Genomic DNA, 11,432 nt, shown 5'->3' on the forward strand with positions numbered 1-11,432 from the left:
TTTTTTTCCAGTGGCAACCCTGGTTACATACATATGTGCATCCATAGAACCTCCAAGCAACATACGACGCAGTACCATAGCAGCCATGTAGGAAAAACACAAGTTTCAACCGCTCTTAGAAACATGTAGGTAATAGGATATTGTGCGCTCCTGGGTCTTGCCGACTAGTAGTTAAGTTAGTGTAGGTGGTCTGGTTGTATCACAGTTTGAGTTTGCTCGTTTCGTTGCCGTCCGCTATCCTAGAAATATACACAATTGTTTATACATATTTAAATACATGTATATCGCACATTTACTGCAAAAATTTCAAAAAATTAAAAACTCAAAGGAGTTTAAGACATGATTTCCAGGCATATAGTGGTAGGCTTCCATTGTGAGGGGAGTTAACATCAGACAGATATGTCTGGCAGCATAAAACGAAGATTCAGCGAGAGTTTTTTCGAGTGTAACCCGCTTTCCACTTTTATATTTGGAGTTGTGTTGTAGGTTCGAGGCAGAATCGGCTATCTAGTCGTTCTTAGAAGGAATAGGTATGAAAAAGTGTAGTTTGGGTACCTAATAATGTAGGAGTAATTGGTTAGAATATTGGTGTATCTTTTGGATTAGCGGCAATGCATTCAATCTAATAGTATTAAAGCTTCCTTGAAATTAAAAAAAAGTCTATGGTAAGAATGTTAATTAAGTTTACTAGGGCTCTGGTAGGCCCGGACGACAGTATTCCCATGATTATCATCTATTCTGATGGAGAGTTTAGAATTATTGAACCCTGAGGCCATTAGATAAAATAGGATATTCAACGGCTTCATAAATCCAGTGCACTGTGTGTGGTTTTGAGATTACCTTTCTGGCCTATAGTCGTTTTACAGACGCAGAGATCGCCCGCGCACTTACTAGCCAGGTTTTTAACGTTGCGCTGCCTGGTCCGCTTTACGTCCGAAATGACGCCCAAAAATTTATCTCCATTTCACTAAAACCCCTTTTGGTTCCTCTTGGGAAGAGAGCCTTGACGGCTTTTGTCGAATCGCCATTCAGTCTACATGTTTTTCGGCTAGGCACCCTCGACACTGAAGGCGTTCTGCAACAGTTCGCCCAGCACTTACGGACATTCACCATTTGGTGAAGATTAAGAGAATGATAATGATAAACAGGATATAATATGTAAGCGATAATGAAGATAAAGATTCATGTTAAGATTAGGATTAACATTTGGATTAAGGAAAGGCTTAACATTAAGATTAATATAAGGATTAAGATTTCAATTAAAATTATGTTTCAGATGTGTAATAAGATAAGCTTCAAGTTTACAATCAAGATTAATATTAATATTAAGAATAAGAAAGACAAAGGCGAAGCAAATACAAAGGCAATGTCGCCGCCGAAGAAAATAAATTAGTTTTCGAAATTTACGAATACTAATCGAGCTATAAAAATTTACCAAGTTATCAATATTTATAGAATTATCGTTAATTATAAATTTAGCGAAATTTATCGAGTTTTCGTAATGCATCGAGTTCTTACAACTTATCGAGTTATCGAAATTTATTGATTTACTGAAACTTTTCGATTTATTGAAATGAAGTTTTTGGAATTTTCACAATATATCGAGTTATCGAAATTTCAAGGTGAAATAAGTTATCGAGCTACAACTGCTTATTGAATTTTACCGTATTACCAGAGTTTAACGAGTTATCCAAATTTTTCGATAGCTTTCGGAAAATATGGAGCAATAAAAATTAACCGAGTTATCGAAATTTATAGAGGCATGTAAAGTTTATCGAATTATCGATTTATGCCGAAATCTATCGAAATTTAGCACCTTTATTGAAATTCGTCGAAAGTTATCGAAGTTAGTCAAGTTCTCGAATTTTGTTGAGTTAACGGAATTTAGTGTTTTTTAAATTCAATGAATTATCGATATGTATCAAATTATCGAAATTTATCGACAAACTGGAATATTTCGGGCCACTTCCAAGTCTTGGCAAAGTCAACCACAGACCTTCAAAGCTATGTATATAAAAAATTATAGTCACGTTTTAGTTCCAAAGGAGATCCGGTAAATAATTTTGTACCTTTTAAGTAAAACGATCCGCTAAGTTAGAAAACATCTACAAGGGTCTTAAAAAACTAGAAAAACTTCGAACTTTCACAATAACTGGTACTCCTAGTTTTATAAAAACCGAAAAATGTAAAGTTTAAGTACACTAATTGTTAGCAATTTCCTACTGGGAGCGAATAGTCGATTCGCACCCACCACACATGCTCCACGCTAATGGATTGTTGTACGATGGTTTATTGTTGTTGCATTTGCAATAATAAATGATCAACGTCAATTTGTTACAAATTTCTACTGGTTGGTGAGCAATCAATAAAAAATCAAAGTCAATCAATGCTTGATTTTAATTCTTTATGATTTCTTAATTTTTTTATTTTATAATTCACTGTTCGCTCATTTGTTATGTGAGTTAGATCACCATGCTAGGGAATATTGTTCGGCGTGAAACTTTAAATTTTCGCTTTGACTAGACCACAACAGTCGCTCAATATGCAGTTGGCGCCATTTCAACGCGTTCAAAGCAATAAATCATTTTAGAATTTCAGCACATGACCGATGAAGTAGACTGCTTTATCGTCCATTATGGCAAACACAAAAGGCCGATCGATGTTCAAGTTAGGCTCGAAGTAACGCCCTGACTTCTCTAATATTTGTGAGTCTGTGAGAAAAATACGAAAGAGTAAATACATACATACATACATTTTGGGCGAGAAATCAAAATTGTTATTGGAGTTTGGACATCACACTTACATGTGGCACCCGATGCCTCAGAGCCCCTCTCATCCACAGATATATAGGCTTTATGTTTGACCTCTGACACATGAAGTGGTCTCACCGCTTCTCCAGATATCATATCGGTAAGTTCAGCATCATAAAATATTGAATTTAAACCCATCTGAGTATTAAAAATATGAAAATAAAGAATTAGTAAGGCACTGCGATTAATGTGTAACAAATTTTATGCTCATCGCTAGTGGCAATTCGAACACTCACCGCCTTCAACGACTCAATCAACCACACATCCGATTCAATTCTGAACTTTGGCATCACTATATCCAATTTCACTTCGCTCAGCGAACGCTGCACACATTGTAATGTGCTAGCGCTGAGCACCCGCTCTAATCTCGACACTCCATCATCCAACTGATTAGGCATTAATATTAACATTCGCAGCGCTGTGCCTTTGTAAGGTAACTCGGCGGCCACCAGATCGAGCTCAGTTATCTCACCGTAGCGTATCTTCACATCCGTCCGATACATCATCGGCACCTTTATTTTCTCTACCGAATTTAAATTAAAATCTCTTGGAATTGTGACTTTTGGATCGAAGGGGTACAACCACTCAGCTTTAAAGTAGATGGCACTCGCCAACACCTTTCTTGTGTCGCTTGTCAACTCAGCTGGGCTAATTACACTCTGTATTTTCCCATGAGTCTCTCTCTTGACCCACTCATTAATATTGCGCACTGTTTTTTCGCGACTCGTGAAGTTCACAGGTGCCACTGTCGTTTGAAAATATAGACTGATGAGGTCATTGTAAGCCGGCAGCAATTGTAGGCGGTTGTCTATATAAATGCGATTAGCCATTTCGAGTTTACTTTGTGGAGACTTGACGGTTTCTTGCAGGAATTCCCAAAAATCATAAGCCACATGCTCTTTGCTGGGGAAATTTTCCAAAGCGAGCACTTTTCGCATCTCAGCTGCAGTTTGACCAACCGCGCCCAGGTACGTCATGGCTAGGCAGGCCTGCACCGATACTGGAGAAACGATGAGGTTTTCATATGGCTGGCCTGTTGTAGTTGTTTTGAAAAAGTTTGCAGCAAATTCGGAGCGACTTTGGCTATCGAAACTACGGGCCCATCGCAGTTGCAATAAAATGAAAAGCAGTAAAACTGATTGAATAAATAAAAGGTGAGTTAAACAAACACATACATATGAACATACTTTACTATAAATAAGCTTCCGTGAATTACCTGCTTTCGTCATCTCAGATGCTGATTCTGATTCCGAGTGTCCGCTCAATTTCAAGTTATAATGAGCACTAAACACGCAGACGCCGAAAATTGTTATTTATTTGAGAAGTAGAGAATAACTGCCATCCCTAAATTGGCGCGTCAAGCGCCAAGCAACTGTCAAAAATCCTCATGCCCATACAATTTGTATGAAGCATCCCACAATAACGCGGCGCTTACGCCGAGCAAATGGAATTTTCATTTTTGACAGGGCGTTACGTGTTGAAGTTGGATGCAGAAGACGGAAAGAAAGAGAAAGGACAAACAAGTGAAAGAGGAAACGAGAATAAAAACGAGAGGACCTGAGAAAACGTCAAAAATGACGACGCGTTGATTTGGGGATAGCGCGCGCTGACACTCGTTGACAATGGATAACGTAACGCTTAGCGCTCCAATTTAGGGACGGCAGTAACTATGAAATAAGTTCGGTAGTAAAAAAGCTTTTCCATTTGGGATTTCCGCAATAAATTACACTGTACAGCAGCTGGAATATTCTTAACTCTACTGATACTAACCGTGTATTTCGGAACTTTTATTTAATATAAGTTTGTTGCATTCCTCTGGGCGGATAATATATTTACTAAGGGGGTTTTCAAGGTGTCAAAACAGTCAATATAGGATAAAGTTATGTATTTTAAAACAGTTAAAATCATTTTATTACATTTTTCGGCATAAAATTGCTGACTTCTTTTCCTATTACCTCTAAACTTTTCTAAATCTTTTTTAAAGCCAACTTAGCAACATCTTGTCACCACGAGTCTCAAAACTTATAGACGAAGCAATCCAGTTTTTTAACGTGTAAACATCTTACCTCTAGATATGAGTAAAATTTGCGTTAACCCAGCAGAAACTTTGTAACTCGCATACTCGTGCGAAATATAGTCAATTGACAATATTTCCTTTTAAAACGCGAAATAAAATCCATTGACATTATTGCTTTTCAAGCATTAAATTTGCGTTGCTTCGCAGCGGCCCATGTCGTGCTAATTTAAATTAATTCTTTCAGTGTTCCTCCAGGGTTTTGGAGAAGGCGGCAATCCACTGTTTCTTCAATTTAATAGTGTTCGCTTTATTTTTGGAAACAAAACATGTTTTGCAAGTTCTTGATCATTTCTACATTCTTTCTTCAAATATTTCTCGTATTCCAGCCCTCCTTTTTGCGTTTGGTTTTTCGCATCGTGTTTTTATTATATTCGTAAATTTAATTAGATTTTTTTTTAATAAAATTAACTGGCGGTGGTTCACGATTGTGTGTTTATTAGTAGCACTGAAGATTTGGCAATAACCTATTTCATCTATGGAAGCAACACTTACGGAGCAATGTTTCTTGTAACAATATTCATATCTCACGTACGATGCAAGAACAAAATTTGTTTCTTTGAATCGACATACTTTAAGCATTGTTGACGCTATTTCCATTTGAATGAGGAAATAGCACCATTTACTTTATTTCCAAATTTTTGTTGACTTTATTTCGCTTTTGAAAAGGCAATAGTCTTAATTGACCTTATTTCTATTGATCTTGTCATTTCTAAACTAACCTATTTATGTATGGAATTCACTCACGCCTGGGAAGTTGGAATACTGTAAGACGCAAACCGGCAAAAAAGTGGTTTTGAGTAGCCTGCCTATAGTTCTAGAGTTCTCGGCAAGGAAAAAAAAAGTTCTGGATATTTTGACAAAAAAAATTGTAATTTTTCAAAAATTGTGTATGCCAGATTCACGCAGCTTACGACATGTGGCAAAAATGCAAATAAAAAACTGTTTTTCTATTGAAAAGCCACTCAGAATAGAAAAACTGTTGAAAAGCTACTCAGAACAGTTTTAAGCTTTATTCAACTTTTTCCACCAGTTAGCAATTTCTACTGAGAGCTGCCTCTTTTACATGCAAATTCTTACATGCAAATTAATTAGAAAAAGAGATAAGCCATACAAAATTATAGTTATAAAATTATCTCAGATTAAACCGATAACTTTTTGGCGTCCCAACCCAGTTTTATCGATTATACTTGCGAAGAAGAGTAGGAATGTCAAATGTAAAAGTAAACAGAAATTGTTGTTAGCAAGGAAAAGAGGTGTTTTTAATAAAATATTAAGCTAAAATATATTTAAATATCATAGTATGTGCAGCAGAAAAAATTGCCACGGTGGTACAGAGATGAAGCTTAACTTTTCCTCGAGTTGTGAGGATAACAAGCACAACCAATTTGACAGCTAACGAGCTTTGATTATATAAATATGTAAACGTACTTTTATACTTTGTCGTTCGCATATGTTTACACATCAAATTTCATGAATACCTAGTACTCACGTCTTTTTTTAATCCCTTCGAACTTGTGAATTCTATGAACGAAGCAAATCGAATACAAATCGTCGCCTGGGTAAAAGATTGTCGTAAGCGTCATACGTTCTTGCGTAACATACGACAATCTTTTACCCAGGTGACGAAATAGATGTATCAAAGAATACAAATATACGAGTATCACTTTTATCAGCGCACAGTTACTTCAAAATTATAACCTCTATTTCATCTCGAGCATTAATGGCTCTATCATTTAGTGAATGGTAGATGGAAAGATATTGCTTAAAGCGAAAAACCGGTTCTCTGTATTTCTTGGTGTATTTCTCTGCTGTTTCCTCCTTCATCTCTGATTTTCACCCCTCTATTCAAACCCTGTAGGGAAACCGCGGACTAGTGAATCAAATTTCTAGTTCCGTACTAGGTCTTTATCGCCAAAAAGGAACTAGTCTGATAGGAACTAGATCCCCACCAGTCGAAAATCGGCGAAAAGTGGTAAATTTAAAAGGCTAATTTTTTCAGTTATTTTGACTAGAAATTTATATCTAAAGTGACGAATTTAGAAATGGTTCGGAACTATAGAAAAAGGGATGCAGAACGAACTAGATCCTATTTGTCGAATTTAGAACCAGTTCGGAACTATCGAATAAGGGATTCAGCGGGGGGCTTGTTTACTTTACATAGATATGTGTTCAGCGGCTTTTTCGTTCAAATACGCTTCTATTCTGTGCTTCGCAAATGCTTTTTCATAGCTTGGTAATACAAAACTAAAATTTGTGTTAACATTTCAACATCTTGGGAGAGTCTGGAATCTAAGAAATAACAGCGAGCACCTCTGCAAACTCAGCTACAGCTAAAGGTATGTAAACGTACATTTCTTACAATCATTCAAACAAAGTTAATTTCAAATTGAAAACACATTTCTTCCAAAATAACTTAAAATCGCACACACAGAAGAACCAAAAAGATTGAAAAATCATGATACTTTTTTCTTTCGTCTGTCGATTTTAGAACTGGTTCGGAACTATAGAATTTAGGACTAGTTCGGAACTATCGAAAAAGGGATGCAGCTGGGGGCAATTGACACTTCCTAGTACATCGCCATGTTAAATTCGCCAGTTGCTTGCATGCAAAAGAGATTTATCGCGAACCAGTACTGGGTCTAAATGTACTAGAAGCGCACCAGTTCAGAACTAGAGATTTTCCCCACAGGGAATGAACATATAAGTACGTATGTATGTATGTTCATAAATACTGTGTGTAACTCAACTCGATAGGGTTTAATGGGTTGTTCGTAATAAAGTTGTTAAAATAGCTACGCTTACCAACAACAACAATAAACGATCAGCGAAACAAAATGCCAAATGGCAGAAACTAGATACTACGATCAATTTAGGCATCATCTCAATAACAGCAACAACATAAAATTAAACAGTCCTCCAATGCGTGATGATGCGATGATTATTACGGCACTCAATGCGTCATTAATATAGCAGTAAAAAATCGGATTCCCTTGCCCCTGTTTGCGCGAAGTGCATGTGCGTAGTTTCAAACGAGTGTATGACGAGACTAATATTTAAATTTTTTTCACAAAGTGATGGGAGCTAATTCGATGAAATCCATCATATGTATAAATCAAAAAGTGAATTTTGATTTCTTTATTAGTTATGATTTTTTGCATTTCAACGATGATGTTTGTAACGTAATTTTTGCATTTCAGGTGACGATATGTATGGAACTTGTAAGTTAGCCGAATAGTATGACTCCGCATTCCATTGGTATACGAAAATTGCCAAGTGGACCTTTTCAATAGCCTTTCACTATACCGGTAGCGTATATAATATCACATACATTCACCATACACTTTTAATTTGAAATCGTGTGCTAAGTTACAACCTTCACTGTACATCTCGTGCTTTAAGTATGTATTAGGCACGATGCAAATATATTTCAGAAATCATTTCCATAAAACTGGACTTTTTATCATCAGCATTAGAAAACATAACGGCTTATAAATTCATATCCGGATTAAACCCTCCCCCACTTTTTGTAATTGAGTAAAGCAGAATAACACTTTCAAAAAAGCAGATTTATTTTAACGAAATGTTTAAATTCCAACAGACATATCCCGCAAGGCCAAAGCATCCGAAAAAAAAGATGGATGCTGAATAGCACGAGCTCAATCCGCAGTCGTAACGCATTCTTTTGCTTGGCGAATTACTTTCTCCAAGTATTGCAGCCTTCTTTCACCTACTCCCGGTCCGTCGGTAGAAAGAATGCCCACATGAGTTTTTTCATGACTTTGTATGTTTGCACAAATATTCTCAATCGGATTGAGCATGGGCGAGTATGGACCCAAGCGCAAAAGGGTGGGTGAATCGCTACTTCCAACTACTTGCTCAAGCCCAGTATGACAGGGTGCATTGTTGCACACCAATACCAAGTCTGACAATGTGTTACCCATGCTTGTCCACTTATCTAGGAGCTCTTTCACCCACTCACCCGCGCTCTCGCCTGATGGTTATGGTCCCAATCAAATGGACGTTGGGTCCCCTTGATGCAGCCAACGTGTAAACTGATCGCACACCAGACCAGGAGCGACCTCTTGTTCTGCGACAAAACAAGTTAAAATTTCACTCGTCTATATATACATCTTGTTTTCCTTGCTGAATGTACTCCGTCAACGCCGTTACGAATTCTGCTCTTTTTTGCAGGCATTTGATGAACGGGTATACATTTTTCCATCTAAATATTTCGCAGCAGTTGATGTGCAAATATTCTTCCGAAATTCTGCTTGAACTTTGGAAGCTAAGTTCTTCAGGGTAATTGTAGTGTTTTCTTCTACCCAATGTACCATCGAAGCTACCTGGTTGTCTGTTAATTTTTTTTTCATTACCACCTCCTCTCTTCTGACTCTATAACCTGACTGACTATAGCCAAGTCTTATAGTTAACACCGAAGGTCGGTGATAAGCTAGACCATTCTTAGCGTTTAATGCCAGCCTCCAAAATACATGTCCGGTGCACATTGTTATAAGCTTTATATATTCTTCGTTTCACAACCTCATAATCTGTACAAAAAAAATTACACAAATACATATGTAAGTACATATGTATGCACATATAAGATTTAACACATACAATATTTACGAAAATATGGTCCAATTATAATATGCAAATTTTTTCACATTAACACATACGTACCTAACATATCTCCTCTACATATGGGGCACTTATTTGAGTCAACGATCGGCCCAGTGTAATCCTGGTGAAGGAAATGCCCACATGAATGCAGGCGGACCAGGGCTTTTCTCCGCATATCGAATCTACAAATCGTACAATTGTCTTTGAGTTCCATTGCTGGATATAATCAAGGCGAATTTATACAAGGTGGTGTTACTGGCGAATTTAGATTTTCGCCGCGGTCCTCCTGAATGTCAAAATGATGTGTTTGTTGTTATATGAGTTCGCCTTGTTTACAATCTAAATTCGCAAGTAACACCACCTTGTATAAATTCGCCTTGGATATATGTAAGCGTATAAAACTATGTGTATTTTTTTTTTTGCACTCATGGATGTTTGAATCCATGCCGATTTGTATCTTTAATTCAAAACTGTACTGAATTGTAAGATTATTTATTTAAAGTGGCTATGAAAACTGTTTGTAAAGTTACAACTGAATTTTTCTGAAATACATTTGTGTTTCTCTGAAATTCAATTGGGTTTTTCTGAAATATATTTTGTAATCAGTAATACTTTATGTTTAGGAGGAATGCCATTTCGTGTTGTATTCAGGTCCGTTGGGTAGATAATGAAAAGCGGGAGAATATTTCTGTACACACTTTTGAAATAGAAATTGTTGATCTGTATAGAAATCTTTTTCAAGCCTGTATTACATATGTAGTATATAGACAGTATCGACCTTAACCAGCCAAAGGCACCGGGCACGTAATGTGAAATATTTTATGAAAAGAAACAAAAGTAAAAAAATGTGTACTTTTTAATATCTCGATTCTAGAGCAATTCGGTCTCTAGGTTTCTAGAAATATTACGACATCAGCCGCACCAACTGGATTGTTGTACCTGTGCCAAATAAATACCGATATAAACATATATGTACTACAAACACCGCAAACAAAACAAATATGTACGACCGGTTTCTAATTATATTTTTCATACCCGAACGCACATGTGCATAAGGGTAGATATCGACCCAATAGATATCGTATGGGCCATTTTTCTAGACCCAAACAAAATCCTGAGAAATTTTCACTCAACTTACATAAGATATTGTTCATGGCAAATACTTACTATTAGCTGATTAATGTGGGTCTACTTCTGCCTGCGTTATTAATCCATCCTGACACAATGATTCTGTTTTCTATAATTTCCAAATAATGGCTGCATTTCTATATTCATTCCGAACGTTTGGAATAAACTTTTTTGTTTACTTATTCTTTAGAACGTTCCTGATGATATGTCAACGTATATTTCAAACGCATTCTGTTTATTCTGGCTGTGAAATGGGTTTATCTGGAATGTATAAAGAAACGCAGCCAATATGTAATCATAATTACCTGTTGATTGTTATCTGTACAGAAACAGTTCTAAGAATGTTAAAAAAAAATTAGAGTATGCACAGATTCCCAATTATCAAACTAATCCGACGTCTGCTAATCCAAACTTGGCTTTTAAATCCAGCTACTAGACGTTCAACCATCCACTGGCGGGTTAAGGTAACCAGGCATGGTAGCTCTGCAATTATATGAACGAGTTTGTATTCTAGGAGGAGAACCTTAACCTTCATTTATCTCCTGCCTACTACCAAAATTGTAAGATGTAGATTTCCTGTGACCAAAAGGAGGTTCACCCCAATGTTTTAGTGTGCTACATTGATTTCTCGACTGCCGCTGAGTATTTTATGACTATGTAATAACTTTTCAGCGAATGAATTAATGTGTCTATTTTAGTATATGTTTGTGCAATGTTAAAATGACATTTTACGACTGTAGGCAATTATCAGGTGTCTCTGTAATATTAGAACGCATTTAATGGGTGCTGAGAAAAAA

The 11,432-nt window shown here is 36.6% G+C and overlaps 1 protein-coding gene across 1 annotated transcript; it reads right to left on the reverse strand.

The window, feature by feature from the left end:
• Positions 1-2,412: 2,412 nt before the first annotated feature.
• Positions 2,413-8,828, reverse strand: LOC118741794 (serine protease inhibitor 42Dd-like). Its single transcript, XM_036473768.1, has 7 exons — positions 8,619-8,828; positions 6,209-6,271; positions 4,933-4,964; positions 4,027-4,094; positions 3,047-3,945; positions 2,804-2,948; positions 2,413-2,711 (listed from the first exon to the last, which is right to left on the reverse strand). The coding sequence occupies exons 1-7, from the start codon at positions 8,826-8,828 to the stop codon at positions 2,587-2,589; spliced, it is 1,542 nt and encodes a 513-aa protein (XP_036329661.1). The 3' UTR covers positions 2,413-2,586.
• Positions 8,829-11,432: the final 2,604 nt, after the last annotated feature.

The sequence above is a fragment of the Rhagoletis pomonella genome, unplaced genomic scaffold, assembly GCF_013731165.1.
Source record: "Rhagoletis pomonella isolate Grant_MI unplaced genomic scaffold, Rhpom_1.0 Rhpom_scaffold_00006, whole genome shotgun sequence".
Classification (NCBI taxonomy): domain Eukaryota; kingdom Metazoa; phylum Arthropoda; class Insecta; order Diptera; family Tephritidae; genus Rhagoletis; species Rhagoletis pomonella.

Bases quoted from the DNA above. Each gene is read 5' to 3' on its own strand.
- LOC118741794 (XM_036473768.1), bottom strand. From the start codon at position 8,828: ATGGGTAACACATTGTCAGACTTGGTATTGGTGTGCAACAATGCACCC. The intron at 4,095-4,932 runs GTATGCGAGTTA...CTGCGTGTTTAG, and splicing joins ATTGACTATATTTCGCACGA to TGCTCATTATAACTTGAAAT. The intron at 2,712-2,803 runs GTAAGTGTGATG...TTTTTCTCACAG, and splicing joins TGAGGCATCGGGTGCCACAT to ACTCACAAATATTAGAGAAG.